This window comes from Echinococcus granulosus (assembly GCF_000524195.1).
Source record: "Echinococcus granulosus chromosome Unknown EG_S00020, whole genome shotgun sequence".
NCBI classification, from domain to species: domain Eukaryota; kingdom Metazoa; phylum Platyhelminthes; class Cestoda; order Cyclophyllidea; family Taeniidae; genus Echinococcus; species Echinococcus granulosus.
This window is the reverse complement of record NW_020170400.1, coordinates 943,812-965,793: the sequence shown is the minus strand read 5'-3', so window position 1 is coordinate 965,793 and position 21,982 is coordinate 943,812. Positions and strand designations below refer to the sequence as shown.

At 41.1% G+C, this 21,982-nt stretch overlaps 4 protein-coding genes across 4 annotated transcripts; 3 read left to right on the top strand and 1 right to left on the bottom strand. All coding sequences in view use genetic code 11, as the record gives it.

Moving 5' to 3' along the window:
* Nucleotides 1–10: 10 nt before the first annotated feature.
* Nucleotides 11–4,210, top strand: EGR_03749 (hypothetical protein; the record flags this gene model as incomplete). The annotated part of the gene is made up of 4 exons (XM_024492998.1): nt 11–101; nt 1,012–1,190; nt 3,414–3,659; nt 4,112–4,210. 4 exons carry the CDS (start codon nt 11–13, stop codon nt 4,208–4,210), a joined length of 615 nt encoding a protein of 204 aa, XP_024352655.1.
* Nucleotides 4,211–5,452: 1,242 nt separating this feature from the next.
* EGR_03748 (Aminoacyl tRNA synthetase complex-interacting multifunctional protein) lies at nt 5,453–10,224 on the bottom strand (the record flags this gene model as incomplete). The annotated part of the gene is made up of 5 exons (XM_024492997.1): nt 5,453–5,625; nt 6,743–6,989; nt 8,719–8,879; nt 9,916–10,011; nt 10,050–10,224. The coding sequence occupies 5 exons, from the start codon at nt 10,222–10,224 to the stop codon at nt 5,453–5,455; spliced, it is 852 nt and encodes a 283-aa protein (XP_024352654.1).
* Nucleotides 10,225–10,981: 757 nt separating this feature from the next.
* EGR_03747 (hypothetical protein) lies at nt 10,982–14,350 on the top strand (the record flags this gene model as incomplete). The annotated part of the gene is made up of 5 exons (XM_024492996.1): nt 10,982–11,197; nt 11,241–12,534; nt 12,606–12,857; nt 13,080–13,195; nt 14,177–14,350. The coding sequence occupies 5 exons, from the start codon at nt 10,982–10,984 to the stop codon at nt 14,348–14,350; spliced, it is 2,052 nt and encodes a 683-aa protein (XP_024352653.1).
* A 3,000-nt stretch (nt 14,351–17,350) lies between these two features.
* Nucleotides 17,351–20,693, top strand: EGR_03746 (hypothetical protein; the record flags this gene model as incomplete). Its single annotated transcript, XM_024492995.1, has 5 exons — nt 17,351–17,438; nt 17,741–17,796; nt 18,434–18,559; nt 19,578–20,178; nt 20,290–20,693. 5 exons carry the CDS (start codon nt 17,351–17,353, stop codon nt 20,691–20,693), a joined length of 1,275 nt encoding a protein of 424 aa, XP_024352652.1.
* Nucleotides 20,694–21,982: the final 1,289 nt, after the last annotated feature.

The window sequence follows — 21,982 nt, the reverse complement described above, 5'->3', positions numbered from 1 at the left end:
TTCGAGAAATATGGGCAATGAGAATGAGGACAAATATGAAGATGAGGCCGTTTCTCCATTTTTCCGTCCGTCCCATCCCATCCTAAATTACAAATCTCGCGGTGAGGTATGCCTTATTGGGGCTTGTATTGTCCTTTAAGATTAAGGATAGGACTTTTTTCAACTGATTTGGTGTTGTCTTCGGGTCGAATTACATTGAGCACGTTGATCTCAGCCGTGATTGTTTGGTCTTTAGTAAATGAGAAATCGCGTCTACAACTTGGTCCACCGTACGTATATGCATAGCAAGCTTGGCTTTCTGGGAGTGGGTGCAGTCGGCAGTGACCGAATTGTTTGGACATCAGAAGTGGTGTTTGATCGCTTAGGATTGGAATGCAAGTCATTTTTTTCTTTGAGTCTGTGACCAGAGGTCCAAAAATGGGGCATTTTTCTGAAGTGAAAGAAACGCCGAAAAATTGATCTTTGAAGCTTAGTGTCGTCTGCTAATGTATGTGGGTTATACATTGGTCTCTATTAGCTTCTACAACCCCCGCGTCGCAGTTGGCATAATCTTAAATTAACTGTTTCACAATCACTCTTGTTAAATAGTACCAAAAGTTGTAAGTGGCACATTAACAGCTGTAAGTGATGCATATACATGGCCAATCCATCACTAAAATACAATTTTTGTAACCATCTCTGGGTAGTACGTTCTGCTACGGGAGGCTTCCGTAACGCCTTTGCGATTGGAGTAAACGTATTTCTTAAAGCTGATAAGCAGGTTCAGCTGACATTTCCTCGCCGCTAATTAATCCATATCCCCTTTTTGCGCAGGTAGGTATCAATTCCAAAGGAAATCCGTTTCGACAACTTTTCTGGACACTTTTTTTAAAATCACTGTCCCGTTTTTATCCCTTTCAAAATTTTAACTATCGAATTTGGTGAAACCACTTGTCTACCAGCCCCTTGGAAGCAAAGTCATTCAGGCAAAAATACTGTCTGTTCAATTTGATCAATTTCCCACTTTTACAGCCGGGTGGGCCGAAGAAGATGTTGAGAATAACCCTCCAAGTAGTTCTAGCGCCTCGACGGATTCCCATTCACATCATCGGTATCTTCGACGTCACTGCAATCATCGCTATCTGGGTTTATCCAAATCCACTGGGCAAGAGGGAATGTTTTCACCACTATCCGACATTACCAAAGCACTGGTGTGTTACTGTTTGACTAATATGCTACTAATTTCCTATGCCACTAGTTGACCCCGATCATAGAGCTGCGGCTATTTGAGTACGGCGTACAGCTGATTTGTGACTCACTGAAGCCGAGTAAGGAGGGTTTTCACACTTTGTTGAATGCGATCTAAATTTCCTTTTTTCTGTACAAAATGTTGGAGTATTCCGTCGACACTGTCCATATTTTACGGATCGTAGATTGAAGTGGAATGATATTGTATTAGCGTTATAGTGATCTTTTCCGTCTTACCCAATTCGGTTGCTAACCCCGCACCATTGATAAATTCACTTCGTCTGCAGTTTATGCTCCTGATAAAACTGTGTACAGCTCTGGCTGTCTTTATTCTTATTGCACTTCTATTTCCCAAACGTTTGTCACTTGAAGGAATACTGTCAGGTGAATAGAAAAGTTGAGGTGGAGGTCCGACCTCTCTCTCGCCCTAATGAAGTGCCCTTACCCTAAGGTTGTGGAACCTTCTTTCAACTGATTGACTACTTCCGGTTGTTCCCGAATAGGAGTTTATTTCGCACACCTCCAAGTCCCCTCGACTTATCAGCCGTAATTGATTGACTTTCGAAAACCAAGCTAATCTCAGTGAATAATTGCTTCTGTCATTCATCACATACAAACCATAGTCTCGTGGAGGTGTGATGATGTCTTAGAAGTGTGGTAGTGGATTGTTTAGGCATGCCTACAGAATAAAGACGCCCGCTGTGCATATCTGGATTCGTGGACATTCACAAAAGGGGGGCTGCCTGAAGATCCTAGTTTTAACAAACCTTAATTAGCACCGCAATGCGTAACAAAGCGAGAGGTGCATAGAATGAGTTTGAATCGTCAGTAACTGTTGGGGCTTCGCAGTCACAATACCTGGGGCTCTACTTTATGTTATGTCTAGTGAAAAAATTCTGCTTTCATGCGATTTTTTTCACGAAAAGTGCTAGTTCTATGTAATAGGTTAGTTGTTGAGCCTTCGGTAGTCTTAACTTGGAAGAAGTTTGAGATAAGTCCCACCTAAATTCTCGTATATCGTTGCATTTCTGGACTACCCATCCTTATCACTGTAACGCCCACCATTCATTTTTTGGACTCCATGCCAAAAAAATTATTTCTCAATTCATTAAATAGCTTTCGCTTTAATGAGAAGTAATTGGCAATCGGTGATTTCCAAGTACTTATCTTCAATGCAGTTTATTAACGGAAATCTATTCATTGTGATGAACTGTCATTTTGTGAGTTAGCGAGGAAAATTAATCGCTGCAAGCGTCAAGGGCAGGAGAAGTGCTGTTTGACGGATTGTTCTTTTCAGTTACATACATTGGCCATGCGGACCTCTTGAGGTCACTTTCGGGTCAGTTTTCAAGCCCTAGCAGCAAGACTATTTCTTGGCTCATCAGCTTTGTTGGTAGCAGTGCTGCGGGCTGTATCGAATTCGTGGATGTCCGTACGAGTTGTTTTCTGTCAGCCCAAAGGAGCAGCTAGTTTAGCTGAGTCAACCAGATTGGATGGTTAAAATACATTTAATTCAATCTACCAGACACGCTTAGATCTATTGAAGATTTTTAATTTTACGGGTTTAGAAAGGGCAATATTGATAGTTCCTGTGTGTCCATGGGACAACTTGTGCCCAATGAACTAGGCTTATTGTGATACCCGCGGATATATTGACTCGTGCCTACATCAATAATGGAATGCCGAACCGCTCAGCAGTAAGCCATTTAAATGTTCAAACGCTTTAAAGCCGGTAGTACATCTTTTAGTGTCGATCCTGCCCATGACCTTTCCCGACTCAGCTTCGTCATTCGTTCCCGCGACTATTCAGCTGTTGTGTGATTTTTTATCTTGGGCACTTGATCTGCACATAATGTCTTTAATTCGCACAGAATTTGAAGCCATCTGAGTAGCGCGTGGCGAAGTTGGTGCACGCTGACTACTAAGGCACCTCTCACCCGATTAACGCTGAGGAATTCAAGGGTGTGAGTGCTTTCCAGGCACTAGTTAAACGCCAGGTTAAACGTGTTTATATAGTAGGACTGGGTGGTAAAAGCGATTTTTACTCCTTGAAGCCTATTTCTTTATGGGCTTGAGAGTCCCAGTTTGTCTTGAACGTCATAATAAAGACCTTTATAGTCCTCTGTTTAAATTATTTCGAAATGTTTATGCCATTGTTCTTTAACTGAAGCCATTCTCAACACTAGTCCCAACCTTCAAGAAAACGACCCATGGAGGTAAACGATGGCGTTGGCAAGAAAATAGAAGACCATGAAAGCAGCCTTGGTTCCCAATCTCCGACATGGAGCAAGCACTCCACTACTACTGAGGCCTCTGTCTCTGCGTCTTCCTCTTCACTTTCTATGGGAACTGGAAGCCCTGGCGGCACACCGAGACGGCGCCGTCGAACCATGGTTTCTAAAACCTCCTCCACCAGCAACTTTTCGCCCTCGGTAGCTTTTTCTAGTTTGCTCCGCAAAAATTTAACATTTTGGCAGATGGATTAGTAAATTTGCTAGTGGTGGATGTTGACCCATAAAAAACAATTAATTTACAATTGATGGAATTGCTTTGGAATTATACGTTTCAATAGGTCTATAAGTGAAACTATTGAAAGCCTTTTTTTTTAATTATTTCCTTTTTGACCAGGTAGGAATTAGACGAAACGTGCCGTAAGCAGTTAATCAATCACTGAATTTGTGATTTGATTGGTTCATTAGGTGAGAACTTGTCTGGGGAATGTTGGAGCCTGTTAAAATTTGAATTTCGGGTTATTGTTTAATCCGGATTTATTGCGGCCATGCCTAGGCCTCCAGATACTTTCTGCTTGATTTTAAATTCACGCCGTGGTACGTGCTTTCTAATGTGAGTGGCTTACTTGATTGCATTTTTTTCGTCATTTCAGTTACCGAACCGGCGACGACGTAGATCTACGTTGAGGCCGGCTGTAGTTGCCTCTGGACGTAACTCGATCAGGAATTACTTCAAACCTTCAGAGGACTGATTCCCCCCAAATAATCTGTGATTCGTTGCTGTCTTCCGTCAATGTGGTTTTTATTGCTAAACAGAATAATATTTATTACATATTTTTGTACAACTACTACTCTCAGGAAGTGGATTGTATTTGAAATACTGAAAGCTTCATTTTTCCGACCTTAGAGGTCGATTTGTAACATCAGATTTCAAAATGTGTTTTGGTCTACTGTCACTGACTTTGTTGATTTTATCTAAACATTTGCTAATTCCAACGTGAATGTTATGCAGGAACATTTGCGATAGTAACTGGAAACTGAATGCAATTCACACTAATCCTGACAGTTTCTCGACACAGAATCTGCTAATGAAAACAAGCAGTTGAAAGAAAGTCCTATCCTTCTTTTCACAGGATATTTCAACACCTCATGGGCCATGGTGTGCACCGTGAGATTTGTATTTCGGGCTAGGAGGGGATGAACAGAAGGATGCAGGTACAATCTCATCCTAGATTCAGGCGGTCTTCTGTTGCGCCCAATTCTTATACACTCGTTTTATTATCACTCCCATGGGAAATTATGCATATGACTTCCCCCGATGTCATATGCAACCATGGGATGAATTATTCTAGCCCTTTCGATAATACCGTAGCAAGTACGTAAATTTACTAGCAAATGATTTGTAAGCGGTTTGAGGAGGGTAGGTGCATCCACTGGCTTTTGCATTATCGACACGCCCTAAGCTAAAGCACTGGGTCCAGATACCCGTATTATCGCCGTCGCGAGGGTCAAACCACACGGAAGAACGAGCATGAGCATCGCCCCCCACCCAGCTATTTATGACCTTATCAACCAATACTTGACCTACCAGATACTTATCACAACCACAAAATTCTGATTTAGCGTGCATCTCCAGCTGCACGTGAACGATCACTTCCTAAACCGGTCCAACTGCTAGGGGCATGCCGAATCAGGAAAGCGCCAGTCTCATTAGTAGAATTTGTGGGAAACTGACCCTCCTTCATCAGTTCATTTGTAAATTGCTATGAACGTTCGTTTCTTAATTTAAACCGAAAATTGAGCTAACCGCAAGCCTCGCTGATGTATTATGCCGATTCTCTGTCGAAATCCACCTACATGCGGTTCTCATAAAACTACTACCCATCACAAAAAAAACAAACACAAGCACCGCATGAAAAACCGCCCTTGCTTATCATGAACAGCTAAGGGAAGGGGGAGGGGTGCATAGAAACACAATGAAGCACATGCTCTGCCTAGGAGATCTCCGCGTCCAACATAGTGGGAGCCTTAATGACAGCATTGGGGCTGTTCTTCAGCTTCCAGGGTACACCCTTGTAGGTGGCCAGGTGTGCACCGTCCACGCGCATATCCGGCTTCACCTGTTCCCACACCTTTTTCTTGGGGTGTAGTTGAGCATCCGGTTCGCCTGAAGGAAAGGCATGAAAGAGAAGGGTGAACTTAGTTGAATTACTTAAGTGGAACAAAATCTCCAACCACGACCATCAGTATAGTTCATAATTTATTCTTAACCGAGAATCATGGTCCAAAATCCATTAAAATTTGCGAAGTACGCCAACAGTACAACAGTTTTTCCAAGAGGTGAATGCCTCTTGCAGTTACAAATAGTGCGTAGCACAAAGTTACAGGGAATGCCTGCAACCTGACCTTTATAACTTTCCAGGAGCTTCTTTCTTAACTAATTTCAAGACGCTCTGGAACGTCTCGGGAATCGCGCTCTCGTTTGGTTCCCCTGACTGGCAAATACCACATGCAAATAAGCATTTAATTTGTTAATAATCACAAACATTAATGTTAATTAAAATACTACAGGTATACGAGAATGAATAAGACTACCCCACATCTTTATTAGTCAGCTGTGGACGCTTACGCGTATGCTGTCCGCCAAATACGTATATAAGTGGTGGGGAAGTCTTTGTATTTGATCATTTTAGTTGAGAACTCAACAGGATCCAGCCGCACGCAAATGAACAACAATTAATGACAAGTTCGGCGCACCTTTAATTCTCCGCAAAACGAAGCTACTGAAGAATCTAAATTCCGGATGACTGAACATCAGAAAAAGAAACTTCGTAAGGATAACAAAACAAATAACTTGAGGTCCTCCTACAATCCACGCTGTAGTTACCGACCATTTTTAAGATATGCATAGAGGGATTCCACTAGTCATAGAATAAAACCGAAGGTGAAGCAACCACGTAGTCCTTCCCTCAATAATGATCTCTAGGGTATTCGATTCCAAGGCATCAAAGTGGACAAAAACTTCTACAGAATCAATTGTTAACCATCTCGATTAGGCAACTGACTCCGAGGATCTTCATTTGACTCATTATGATTCATATCTACTAGGAGAACAGTCTGAAAATCCTTTCAAGTCTTCCGCATTAATTCGAGACGAAAACAAATACAACTTCAAGGTTCTGAAGTCATTGGGAATTTGGCACAATCCGGATGGAACGAAAACAAAAAATCGAATGCCTCCAGAGACCAAGACCCCTTGATAGAATACTTAAACGTCAACTTACCGGGATAGCCCTGTACGTAGACCCTGTCACCTAGCGTGAGTTCTGTCGGGTTTTCGATAACCAGAGGTTCCACTCTATCATTGACGTCGGTGGCGCACATCAGCATACCCTGAGACTCGATACCGCGCATCTTGACGGGTTTGAGATTGCACATAAAGATGCCCATTAATCCACGCATCTTCTCAATGGGCACATGTGGCACGAGACCGCTGATCACGGTGCGGAGTTTACCTTCGCCCATATCCACCTTACATGAGAGAATAAAAGAACCCACCATATGGGAGTTGAAAGTTGGCAAATAACAGTCACTATGGGAGATCTGGAATGTTCAGTGGATTTGATAATTAATGAATTTTCAGGGGATAGAGCTCCCTGAAGAATATAAACCATAAAATAACAAAAAACCTTTCCAAGATCTAAGCTGTGACACTAAATAATCAGATAACTATACAGCTAGATTAGCCATCTTGATGTTCCGAAATGGCTAGTCAATTGTCACAAAGTTGGGTGAACTTTCAAAAGATATCCTCGCGAATAATCTATTTAGGGAAGCTGCAATGCCTACTGAATTTCTGAAAATCCATTCTGTGCAACCTTTAGGGCGATTGAAAAAATCTTGATTCAGCTCTTAAATTTTCTGGTGCTTCAAAATGTGAACTAGTCTATCAAAAATCAGGCTATCATTACCTTCAAGGTATTCGAAGGACAATTTGTGCAAGATCAGGAATAGGGATAGTTGAATAGCCCCATTGGATTTAGCTTGTTTTAAAACGTCCTCATGAAAAACAAAGTTGAAAATGATATCCCCAGATTCCAATGCTGTGAACTACCGCCATTGCAATCCAATAAGTTTTCAAGAGAAAATAAGTTCAAACTAACTCTCTTCACGCTAAGGCACTCAAAACACGCCTTGGAGGAAAGAAGTCACACGAAAAAAAGTGCACCTGTATTCAGTATGCGATTCTGCTTATTGAAAATTCCAACGGATGAATTTTGATTTACGACTTTGAAGACGGCCAGGACATAGTTATCTGAAGAAACCGCAGTAATTCCATTTCAATAATTTGAAATTCCTTGTCATTTGGGCATATAAAATAACCAATCAGATACCATAAAATTTGGATCCGGTTGGTATAAAATATGAGTCTTTCCAAAGGATTTTATCTTGGGAAGGATTGAAGTACCGAAAAAACGCGTCTGGGTCCCCCAAAGCTTTGCCGATTGAGAACGCAGGCCAGTGCTTTTCAGCAATACAACTAGCAAGAAATTCGGGACATCTAACAAACGTTACCCTAAAGGAAATAGGAAAAGTTCTAACAAGGCTTAAAAACCGCCACTACCACCATCTTGACGGAAAATTATCAGAAAAAGTTCAGCCGACATAACCTATAGAAAAAAATTCCCAAAAGAAATCTGTTTCTTCAGCCCTAATTTTATATGGGCGGAAGTTTTGGAAATCAAACTATCTTGAAAGAACCATAGAAACGTTTGAGGTTTTCTAGCAAGGACCCGACCGTAGAGGAAACGCTTTGACAATTTAGAATGTAAGAAGATCTGCCAAAAATCTATTTGGCGGGAAGAGAATGATAAAGTTTGGACCAAAAAATTACTTCCAGAGGTAGGAACACTCCTTCAAAAACCACTAAATGGGGACATTCAGAAAAATCAGAAAAAAAAAATTTACTTGAGGAAGCAACTTACAGGTGAATAGGAACTAATTTAAATAGCTGAAATTCAGGCTGGTGACAACAAAAACAGGCTAAATCGAGTTGGAACCAATTTTTGGGCGCTCAAAAGTCATTTTCCTAGAAGGGGATGGGAATTACTTCACCACTCCCAGGAAGCCTCGATAAAAGTTGCGTTATGTTCTGCAAAATGCCTCAACTACCCTTATCAAAAAGTATAAACAAACACTACACTACCGATGCCACCAGTAGGACGATAGACCACCTGGAAGGAAAGCGATTCCAACTGACCTTTTCTACATAAAGTGAATCCGCATCAGGATGTCGTTCCACCTCCACAATTTTGCCCACCCGCATGTCTATACGACTGACGTCAACGGGTAGATCTCCACCCTTCTTTCCGCCTTTTGTTGGAGGCACCGGTTTAGCGACAGGAGGGGAGAGTTTTTTATCTGAGTTACAAGAAAGGGAGAACGGTTATTGTCGACTTTACGAATGATGCAAGTATAATGTAACGACACAATCCCATTAATATGAAATAGATGAATTGATAAATTAATGTGAAATAAGCCCCTTTATTTTAAGAAAAAAGGAAGAAAGCCGTTGCTGAGCTTATGGGTCGAATTACTAGAAAATACTAGTGACCAAATTTCAATTACAAAAAATGGTACAAAAGAGGGCAACTCTGGGCCTTCGAAACATGAGGGCGACAGCAAAAGAAACACCAAGTGCGGTTGCTTCTCCCTCTCTGTAAAGCCAGCAGTTTGACCGCAGTAGAAATGGGCTTTGGACTACCTTAAAAAAGGAGTAAGGGGGCAGCTATCGACTTCGGACCTGTCATTACCAAATCCCTTCAATTAATGCATGCGAGAGAACATCCACCGATGGCAACGAAAACGCCTCGTTGATAACCTACTTGGTACACCCTACTTAATGAATTTCCCACTTTACCTGAGAGACAAGGAAAAACTAACTCTTCATTTGATAAATATTACACAATCTCCTCAAGTGGTATCCGTGATCGGACAGACAGCACCAGCACGAGGCTACTACATTGGTCAGCAAGCACTGAAGGTGCATCATTTTGCCTATTTACTGATGAGTGAAGGACTTTTGGTTGCAACAAATGTCAACTAAACACCCCCAATTTTCATCGTAAAAAAACAGATGTGACCGATTATTTCGAAAAAAAATGTTACATTTTGAACTGATCGGTACGCGCAACCATTCTAGTGGTTAAAACTGTAAGATTGACAAGCTGGCTAAACCAAAAAATGCACCAAGAAATGTTAAGGTGAATACTAGATACATGGCGTTTACTCACAAAACGTACTCAATTTAAAGCGGAAAAATATTGTGAGAACTCGATGACGAGGGAATAACGAATTAACGAATTAGCACCAACCATGCAACCCAAAGCACAATATGGCAGTCCTAATTTCAATTGCAAATTCTAACACAGAATTAAGTTAAACGGAAAGAGCGTACCAGGTTCGTCGCATTGACGAACCGAGGTATCCGGAATACTAGATTTCGAGTTTCCAACGGGGTTATCCGAAGGTAAAGGGAGAAAGAATTGAAGGTCTACAAGAAAACCTGTCAAAAATAGGAAAACAACTTACAACCAGCTATGATTTCCAGATTAATCAATTTTTTCTTAAGAGCACCAATTTCTCGTTTGAGATGAATGTTGCTTTTGGCATAAACCTGTTCGGCATGTTCAATTGCGTTTTCATCAGAATTGGTGAGAAGTTCGATCTTATCTCTGACGGAGGCGACAAGTTGTTCAGAGGTCATCTTCATTAATGTATGGACTGAAAAATAGAAAACACACATTAAGTCTTTCAAAAGTAGAGTCCTTAATAAGATCATATAACGTAGAGGTAAATAACGAGCTTCGCCAAGTATGTTGCCTACTCCACTCTTGCAAAAGCAAAAATCTATCAAAAAACCGCATTTGGGACATTACTGACCAGGCGGGAAAAATATCCCGACACTAACAGTAATGCAAAAGTCACAATCACTTAATTTGCGCCTCATTTGCTTAAATATTTGCTGTGTAACTGGATTTAGTACTTGTGATTCCAGTAGCAAATCACAAAAAGCAAAACAAGTACCGAGATCCGCGGAGCACCAAACGGCGGCAGCCTACTCGACCGGGCCCTAAATTAACTGCAGTCCGGGTCCATGTTTTTGGTAGCCTGGCTAAACACAATTAATAACTTTTATTTTTATTATTTTTCGTTTTAACTTTCAAAAAGTTTTTTGGTCTTACGTAATGCAAAAACTTAATTGAAATGCAGCAAGGAAGGCGGGCTATCTGGTCTGGGGTCCTCGTGTACGTTGGTTGTGTGCTTCGTGTTTAGGTTCTTATATCTCCATTTATTTGCTGAAACCATTTGAAAGCCTGTGTATGAATAAAGTTGCTGTTTTTTCTAAGATGGCCCTTCCCACAAATTGGTTGTTTAGAGCCCCAACTAACACTTCTACCCCCATGTAGTTCCACCTTTTTTTAATTCTTTCGCAGGTCTACCCCTGCCATATGGTCTAAACCATGAAGTCAGTCAGAACGCTTAGCACAGTAGTAAGCACATATGGTCTTCGTGGCTTTGCGCTGGCTGCACGATGTCATAAACAGTTTTATCGATCCATCTCAATATACGCGCCAAATTTCTCTTCCAATGGGTCTACCAATACCCTTCCTTCTGTTGAGAAACCATCTCGTCCAATAATTATTCCGCCGGAGGAATTGATGACATATATCACTAGTGTAAGTGTCCTTCTGTAGCATTTTTTTTCTAATCGGCTTGTAGGAACGTCACACCTTAGATCAGCTTCTCAATATCGATATACGAGAATTCCCCTGCGAATTGCGTCTGACTTGTTTAGAAGCCGTTCTTCAAACCGCACTCTTCACCCTCTCTTATTCCTCTCCCTTCGACCGGTACACTCTAGCGGTCGCAAACAGTCTCGGTATTGAGCCCTCGTCCACTGCCGTCCTCGCCTTTCTTCCAGCTTTCACGGCCTTTTCCACTGATTCTGCGTGGCTATCTGACCCTCGTTTCCGCCTCCTTCTACTTAGCACCGTTGCTGGGGCTCGAAATCTTCCTCGTCCACGTATTCTCGTCCTAGCTGCATGTATCCGGCAGCTTCCCGATAACACGAACTCAAAATCTCTTTCTTCTGTTCTTCGTCTCATCACCCATCTTATTAATGACTGCAGCATCTCCGAGCTTGTCTATATCTGTGCTCTGCTGCGCGATCTTCCACGCAAGCCGGTGTCTGTTAATTCTACCGGCCTCTCTCCTCTCAGTGTTGAAGCAGATCTTCTTAGAGACGCTCTACGTCGTCATCTAATGTCTCGGTTGCTCGAAGTGGAAAGCTTAGGTCTTCTTGCTCTTCTCAGATTAGCCCACGACTTTGGTCCAGATTTAGCTGCTAATCGAACGGATGCAATGCGGTTTAGCGCATCGCTAGAAACAGTGATTTCAACAAGGCTAAAGGAGCAGAATCTCTTCACGTTATGTCTTCTCTGCTCGGTCTTGCAAAGGATGCAGACTTTCCGACCGGGTCTCATTCGTAGATGTCTTGGTCAAATTCGACGCAAGCTCCACCTAACCTTGAACTATCCCTCAACCGACCAAAGTGGCTGGTTGGCTGGCGCACTTGCGGCTTTAGCCAATCTGGCAGTAGGTAACTTGGATTCCCGGCCGGCGAAAGCCACATTTTCTGCTGACCAATTTTCCCTCTTACCTTGTGAAATGAATCTTCTTGATCCCAAAACCCAGCATCTCTTGCCCTTTGGGTTCTCGTACGGCCTTGATATCCACCCCTTGTTTACTGCTGATTGGGCACGTCAGCTTTTCTTTGATGTTGCTGATTATGTGAGTGAACGCCTGAATTCGGGGAATTGTGATGCCGAATCGGCTATGCGGACCACATTGGCTCTACTCCTACTCGGTGTACGCCATGAAAAGCTTCTTAGTCAACAAAAACCGGTTATTAAGGCGTTTGCGGACTTACTTATTGGCCAATCGAGTGTTCTGCTTCCGGCCAAAGAAATGTCGGGCTTTGAAACTCCTATGGCTTACACTCCACCCGAATCTCGTTAGTTACTCTCCACGTTAAGAAACTCCCTTGGTTCCGACGGCTTAATTAACTGGGTTTTATCCTTACAGTCGCTCTGGTACCACATTTACCCAGGGTGGACTGGCAAATGTACTATGAGTTGTCCGGCATTGCAAAGATGAAGGGACTATCTCAACTAACGCCAAGACAACGCGAACTACTCCGGGCCTACGTGATCTTGAAGAAACCGACTGTGGAGGAATATATAACACATTTGCAGGGACGAGTCAGTGCTGTACATGGGGTTGAGATTTTGCCTTTCCATGTGCTCGAGACACATTCGAGAGATCAACTGTTTGCTGGTATGCGCTACTATTGTTATTTAAGTAGCAGAAAACCCCCTTAATGAACTAATCTTTTGTGAAGCATTGTTTTTTGGCGACCTCGAAGGGCTTTGTCAGCTATTTATTATTTTAGATTTTGTTGTTCGTAAGGTGTCCTCTTTGGATCCAGGTTCGTCACGCCTCTAGTCTTTCTATAGGATTTATTTTGAATTAATATTTAAAGGTGACTTAACTCTTTAGCCGTTTCGAAGTACGCGCTTTGTTTTCTACTCTGGAAACGCGATGATTTGGTATCGCAACCTTTCAATTCGCTTCTGGTGTCGTACAAAAGCGTCGCTTCAATTCCTGTTGCTCCAGTAGGTTTCTCCTTTTTAGTTTAACTTTGTGGTTTTCACTAATGGCAAATTCTTGTGGCATTTAAAGCGATCTCGAAGATGTTTCACAAAAAGAATATGTTTTTGTAGTTCAACCAATGTCACACTAACGGATCGCGGCAAATTTGGTCCCAGAGAAGTTGATGATTTCAGCAAAGTATTAGTATTTGATATGAATGTTATTTTATCAAACTAAATGTCAAATTCAAAGCAATGCCAAAATCTCTGATAAATAAGAATTTATCATATCATTTGAATCGTTTAAGTCTGTGAAAGATGTATTTGGTGAATTCCCACCCTTTCTTATGATAATCTTTCCCTTTTAATCGACCTGAAGCAGCTTAATTTTTTTTATTTCTTTATGGAATTCATCTTTTAACAATCGTTTTGTGTTAATAGGCTTATGAAATAATGGGTCATTTAAGAATTTTCGTCATAGTAGGCGGTTTTGAATTTGAAAGTGCAAGATCTGAGTAAGATAAAGGCCAGGGTGGATAATACGGGTGAAGGGAAAGCGGCTCTAGAGGGCGGAACCAAATTAGTTGATCTCAATCTTTGGAATATTCAGTGACCGTTTGTTAACTTCTGAACAATCATCTATCTAGATTAGTTTTATTGCAGTCATGGGAAATTAAGCCAAGAATTCATTTATGAATATGAGTTTTATAGTGGAGCAGAGCCGATGACAGCTCGACGGTCAGAGTGCCTGGCTAGCTTACAATTAATGTTCGTCAATGATTTGAATATTGGGTTCTATTCTGGAAGAGAGGCTTTTGGGTGAGGTAGGAACAACTGTAGTGGAAAGAAGTGACAGATATGTCCATTCACCAGTGTTAAATTACAGACAAATTAACGACAATCTAATAAAATACACAGCAAGAGCCTAAAGGCAGAAGCTGGGTTTGAAAGTTGATTTAATTGCTCTAAAACTACTTTGCTTTTCTGTTTGCTTTATGCCTATAGACCCTTTACTGCGGTTGGCTATCAACACAAGAAGGTAATCACCGCCGTGATGCTTTCCTAAAGAACCTGGCCTTGCGTCTAGCTGAGGATTCTGGAGTTCCAACCACTGCTACGAAGGCTCGACCTCTTCGCGAAGTGGTCAGTTTTGACCAGTTCCCTGTAAACGTTGAGTAAAGTGACAACCTAGCCCAATGCTTTGTTGACTCCCATTCATTATTCAGGAGTTCGCCATATTGTTATGAACTTTTGAAATGTATCACTACGGTTGATGTTAATCGAGTCTCCAGATCAGTCCATCGAACTATGATATAGTTGCTTTGGGCAGCTTACTATGTTACATAGCGGGGCGGTTCGTTTATTGAAAAGATTTTTCAAGAAATTCATGAGAGGAATCGAAAATGGTGGAAGTGGATGGGGAATCAGCATTGGTCGCGCCTATTCAGGTCTATATTGACATATGTTCTACTTGAGTTGCCTTGCAAGTGGGTAGGGTTTTCTCTTGAAGAAACATCGTCTATAAATGGATTGTAAGGTCCTCCAGGTGGACAGTCAGCTGCATTGACAATTGAAAGAAATGCAAACGAACTCGGTAACAGATTTGGGAAAATGAGCGAAGAACGGTTGATGGGGTCATAGAAGAGCCGAATGTAGGCGTTAACTGTGTCTATTTTCTGACCCATTATATCATTGATCCCAGTATGAAAGTGATTTGAGTTCCGAGGAGAATGGATAAATCTCTTACCTTTGGACCCAGTAAAACAAGAACATGGCAAGACATATTAGGTTCGCTTCATAAGGATTCGCAGTTGATGATATCCTTCTGCTCAGAATAGGATTCAATATTTCGTTAAAACGGGGAGAATTTCTTAATGGCAAAAGCCGACCGGATAGCTTCCTCAACAAAGAGAGGCGCGGGTGGAGTCGTTTTGTGAGTATTCCCAAAAGGCGTGAAATTATGGGAGAATATGGATGTTTTTTGAGGAAGTAGATGAAGCACGTCAGCTCATGCTTATCACTCCATACTGGACGGCAATGTCTGGTCAAATGCGCGGCTTCCCGAGAAACCCTAGATTGACGTGTCACTGCTAAGTAGAACAGGAGTTTATTATCTAGATGTCAAATGGAAATTTCAGCACTTATTAATATGGGCGAGAACAAGACGCGTCACTTACACCAACATCAATTGAGGTTGAGGAGGCTGATGAAAGCAGGTGGATCCTACTTATACGCATCAACAAGAGTTGACAAGGAGCTCCAAAAAACCTGGCTTGTTTCTACGTTTCTTTTTACGTACGCTATGCAAAAGTGGTTTACTAGTTTAAAATTTCTGCTGAGTGGTACACCGATCCCTTGTAATGTGAAATGTCCATTGGGCATTTATGCTGCAACCAGTAAACAGGCGAATGTATCAGGTGTTATAACTATCATCACTTTTTTGAGTGGTCGGTATTCAAGACTTTGTTAACTGAAGCCGTATCCCTTGATTGCCCTAATCGGGGACTCGTCGTTGCCACCGAAAGAAAACAATCAGGACAATAGCGCAACTCAAGAAAGTGACATTTGATTACCTGGTGTTATGTTTCAAGATATTAGATTCTTCCGTTACCTTGAAATGGTGTGATTTTGTAGTCACAAAATCCCAATAGGTTACAACGGAATGTTTTTTCCGAGTGGATCTGTCATCGACCTCTATGTTTAGTTTGCTGCCATGGTTCCGGTTCAGATCTGCCTTCCATGTGCCCGTCTGAAGTTGAATATAGATATAATCAAAAGTTGTCACCGGTTATTGGCTGTCAAGCTTGATAGTCATTAACGAAATCAGCTCTTCGCTTGTGGATACGTCGAAATTTTCTTGAATTTAGAAGACAAATCCAAAATTGCACCCTTTTAAGTCCACATCGTCTTGAGTTTCACTTAGTGTATTGCACTTTCAAACTGAGTGGGTAGGTAGGTAGACAATTCAAGCATGTTGGATAAACAAACCTGTCAGACAAATACTTAAGTCACAGTGCATTGCAGCGTCCGTTAGTAACAGCCCACATCCGAACAGGATAGCAGTTAGGTGAGTTGGTGTTTTGTTTGCTAAACTATGATTAACACAACTTTTACCTCCTGTGACATTCAGATTTGGCCATTAGTTCTTGAATACACGAGTTTTGTCCGTTTGGACCGAGTTCATTCAACGCTGCCGTCATTTTGACGCACCGAGCCTTCCCTTAAATCGTAATAAGACATACCGCTTTAAAGGAATTTTTATTGTTATCACACAGAGTGGTTACGATGTATAAACCGCGGTAACTGAGGCGCCTGGGCAGTCAAATGTGAAACCGAAAACTGGAGGCTATTGCACATCGTTCAATTTTCAAGGTTCTAAATCACGTTTTCTCGATTTTATCGCCACAAGATCTTTGCATTTTTTAATCTTTGAGATTACTCAGACAAGGGTGCTAATTTGGATGCTAAAACGGAGGATCTTGACCCTGTTGTAGGCTTGTTTTGAGCGTTCTCTGTAATGCTTCGTTTCGTTGCGGTGACAACGACAAATTTTCACCCTGCTACTAACTATGAAACAAAGAGAGTGGTTACGTGACACCATTAAAATGGCAGGGGAATGTTCATAATTGTATCATGGATTTCACTGGTATTTGTGTCCTCTTCTACTTAGGTATCCCTGACGATGTAGTAAGATACTTCGAGTTCGACAGCGGTATCAATGTGCACGCACAGAGGGCCTTGAAAACTAGTGAATTTGGGGACAAAATCATGGGAAATTATCGTAAAGCGCATGCGATCAAACAGAATGCTCTTCCATCATAAAACAAGCTGTATTGGAATTATTCAGCAAACCCTCATATCGTGCATTTAAGTCTAAAATATGTTCTACCATTGCTTGAAAATAGACGCAACCTTCTCATTTCTTTCATCGGAAAACTTTGCTATGAAGTGATTATCAAATTAACATCAAATAAATCTCCGTCCAGATCTTGGATAAAACTCAGTTTGGAAGGTTATCGAACATGCGCCTTTTGAGCCGCTTTCACAATACTAGATGAACTATTGTGTGGCTTAACAGATGTGGAAGTTGACCAACACCATTTATGCGCAAACCATAGACAATCTCATTTTAGTGACAAGTTTCAAAGATCAATGGGCCGCAGCATTCAATCCAGAGTTATGTGGGCGCTGACTTTGTTGCTATTAACATCGGCACAATCACTCGGAGAGGATGTTCAAGTTTTCATCGAAGAGGAACATCATGAGGGTAACCTACTTTATCTCACTTAAATTCACCGAGGACACTAAACACGGTATTCAGTGCTGCTTGAAATAAATATAATCTTCAGAAAGCCTTAAATAGCCATTGTCAAGGAAAAAACAACTTACACCACTTACTCTACCATACATTTCATCGAAAACAGCAAAGTTATTAAAAACGCAAAATAATGACAGGCATAAAGTGTGTGGGTGGCGTCAATAAACATCGAAAGAGAACACTCGTGGGATAAGTAGCTGTTGCATCAAATCTGACTATCTTCTTTTAACCATAAAACTTTTGAATTCCAGTTATTTTACACTGGATAAGCGCTCTCGAGCGGAAGGGGTGGCCAAAAGCAGATTTGGTAGGTTTCAAGTATTTAAGAATATTACAGGAATGTCATTGCAATTACTCAAGGTCCAAGGATTACTTGTAGTTTATCTTTTCTATCTGATAGCCTAAAACAATGTAAATGAAATAATTCCTATTTTACTTCTCCCATCTCTGAAAATATAGGTGCTTATTATATTGCCCATTTTATGACCATTTTCGGAACTTGACGGCAGTGTACGCTTTACACTGTCGAAAATTGAGGAAAAGTAAAAATCCGTAGATTAACTTGTAAATTGGTAAAGTACATTTCTGGAACAATGTGCCAACAATCAAGTAATTGTAAAAGACGCCTAAGATATTCTATTCGCTAAAATATTCGTATTTGCAGTCCATAATCTAAGAAATAAAAACTCTCTTGGTAGGCCACTTTTCCGATCCCCTTTGCTAGTAAAAGCAAAACTTCTAGCCCCTACTATCAACGCTTCTATCTAAGTCTTATTTGCAAACTGATTACCTTGAGAGATGGTGGCACACTATGAGAAGCTGTTAAAAACCTGAACAACTTAACACGAAATTGAAAGTGTCAAATTCCAAAGCCACTAGATTGAATTCGACTAATCCCCTCGTTTCATATACTTCTACCATAGCAAAAGTATTCTACATAGTAGATCCACATTGATGGACACAGTGACATGGATTATCCAGAACTTGTCAACAGTCTGCCGGTTGGACATGTCCCAAACTCGCCGAGCCAAATTTCCGCAATGATGCAACGCAACGACCAATTCATTCAGGTGAGTTTCGAGTAAACGTAGATCTTAAATTTTTTGTATTTCTTGGCTCCAGCCCCGTTGTCCTACCTATGTCAACACTCGCAGTCGACGTCCCATATATGTGACGTCCTGACTTTATTAGCTCTTCCCGTACGTCGCACGTGATATTAAGTCAGTTATGGGTACGACTAGAAGGTATGACGTAAAAAGGAAACATAAATTATGGGACTGAAGAGCCTGTGTAGTTAAATGTACGCTAAGCGAATATCGTACCACTTTATTATTCCATCCGTTCGAATGTCATTTCCGGGGTTGCCTGTGGTCTCCCTTCCACTTTTTCCCTAACGAGGCCTAGTGTGAACTGCAACTGACCGAAAAACAGATCAGGGTAACTCGATGAATTCTTACTTAGGGAATAAATGGTACTCATTCATGATGTAGATCTGGTTTGAATTTTGATGGTCGCGGGCTCTTGGGGGCGAAATATATTGGAGAAGAATGGATTTAGGAGATGGTGTAGGGCGACATGCAACAGTGGGCCTATTCATCTTCTTATTCACATTTTGCAGCAATATTTGCTTGGGAGCAAAGTATTAAGAAAGCACCTTAGATCCATACTATTGAGTCATACATTGAAGTCAATTGACCTCGCTTTATAAGTAGCCAGACCTCAAAATTTGAAATTAGCCAAAAACAAACATCACTTTAACATCTTAAACCAGCAGAATTTTTCAACTTCTTTAAAAAAATTGTTAATGAAGTGTTTGTACCAAAACCCTTTGGTATTTTGTTTTCATGACCCAAATAGAACTCAACTTTACCCCCATTAAATTCTGTCAATTTTTTACCTAACGTCTTAATTTTACTTAATTTTTATCTTGTCGCCTAATTATCTCAGGTCTATTTAAAAAAAGGAAATATATAGGGCGAATTCATTAAATAACTACTTCTGATGTCTTTTTTACCAAAGGCCAACAAGCTATTTGAAACAAATGAGTACACAATGTTAAATCCAGTTAAATGTTGTGCTTATTATCAGGCAGCCATTGTGGGCAACTTGATTCGCTCCGTTTATATAATTCTTCCCACGTGGACTTCCAACGAAAGTGTCGCCTTCAATGCCTCGATTGGTAAAACATCCAAAAATTTCACTAACAGGCACCAGCTCTGCCTCTGCTTTACCGACCAAAACTCCAACAAGAATGAAACCTGCCAAACCCGAAGTCTGGGATCTGAAGACACAGAACTGCAAATTTTACCTCACCTCTGCACACCTCGAATTTCCTCATACCGTCACGTGGAACTGAATTCTTACACTGCTGTTAGGGGTACGCTCCAACGAATGCTTCAAAAGCAGGATCCGGCTACCCTGATCATCGATATAGACGAGGATTTCTTTGGGGTTCAACTTCCGGCTTCAAGTCTTCTCCAGAATGATTGTGATCTGATCGACCTTTTTGAAATCTCCAACACATTTCATAGTATTTTCTGTCCTCCGGTCAGTATGACTGGAGCAGAAGAACTCGAGATCGATTCCTGGTTTCAGCAAACCATCAAGTCATTCGCCATGGCTGGATGCTTTTCTCCTACTGTGTGCTTAGATATGTATTATAACTCCAGTCTTCCAATCTGCTGTCGGAGTGAAATTTTAAGAGTTGCATCCACATTAAACTCACATTGGAGATGTCAGAATATGGCACGTGTAGTCTTTTATATGGAACGTTTGGTAATTTTGTTATCTTACCAAACAGACAAAGCATTAAAGGCAATATCAGAGACGGGAATATGCTTGGAAGCTGCCAGCAGAACTTTCCAGACCAAACCGAAAATAGGCCTTTGTTTAGGGCACAATCTTCCAGGAGCTTCTGTTGTTCCGGAGTTTGTTCCATCCTACAAAAATATCGTAGGACTGGCTCGGAATATGACTCGCATCCTGAATGCTACCCTTGCCAGAAGACCAATTGTTATCACAATTGCGAGGTCGTCTCGGGACGGTTATGTGGTACGAAAGTTGCAACCGATGATTGAATTGGCAATCAAGATGGTACTGAAACGTGTGTTTAATCTCACGGATGCAAATTTCCACTATTCAGATTATTTGGCTGGTGGCAAAATTGGTTGGGTGGATCGCTATCGTGAAACAATCAAAATATGACCTCTACTTCTGTTTGTCTTTTCAAATTACCTGCAACTTTTTTAATGATGCTGTGACATTTGAAATTTGATTTCTTGATCTCGAGATGGATTTCATGACAAGATCATTATTGCCACTAACAACAACCGGAAGCAATTAGAATCTGCATTTCTGAAAAACGACTTCAACGTCTCATCTTCAAATTCATCTAAGCATCCAAACAAAAAAGGGGCTTGATTGTGAAATCAGGGCTTCGCTTATGAACGAAGGGGCTGCTGCCTCCCTTCGTGACGCATTTAGGTAATTTACTGCAGGAAAAAAGTATTCAAATGTTGGGCAGTCTAAATTTGCTTTCTTAATTCCAACATGAAAAAGCAGGTCATGTATAACCAATTTTGCTCAGGTAAGAGAAAAAAGGTGCTTTTCCTCCCTACTGGATGTCAGTATACGAAATTGGGCGAAAAATAAAAAATCTGCAAAACGGAATTTTTTCCTGATCACGAGCGTAAAGTAGATGGAAAGGCCAAGCTAAGAAAGTAATTCCGCTAAACCTCAATTGAGTTTTCATTTCATTGTAGCTTAAATCAATTTGTCAATCAGTTAGTATGTAGTTCAGTCTTTTGAGCTCCATGCCATCTCTGTTTGATGCATGTGAGTAGAATCTCTTTGCTTCCACTCACTTTCACCACGACTTTCCAAACCAAGTTGATGTAGGTGTGACCGAACTGTTTCATTGGCACTCACATCTAGCAGTACTCAAATTTCTAGTTTTTACACTGACTTGTTCTTCAACTCATTAGTGGGTGACACACTAATGCCTAATCTTGTTTAGAAAAGGTGAACTTCCTAAACGTGATATAAAATTTTTGATTAACTTATTAGCAAAATGGAGTTATTTGTTTAGGCCACTTGATTCTGCTAATAAATATCACGCAGTTTGTCGTGAAAGGTCCGCATCTGCAGACCTCTGGCCAAATCACATCTGGTAGATTAAACGGGCATTGAATACTGTGGTGGGAAAAAGGGTAGGAAGAAATATCGGCTACTGCTGACTGACTTATAATTGTGCCTTAAATCCATCTAAATGAGCTCATTTTGTAAGTCCCTACATATTACTACGGCCTATTGGATTGAGCTGTGCCCGAAAACCCCCACGAACATTTTTGGTCAGCTGCCATTTTTACTTTTAGCTACACGATATCGCCCAATTCGCATGAAATAGCCTTCATACTGGTAGCATGAAACCCCCTTTGCTTCATCAACGCTACCAGTTTTCCAGCTCAAATACCAGATTGACACGCACCATAATT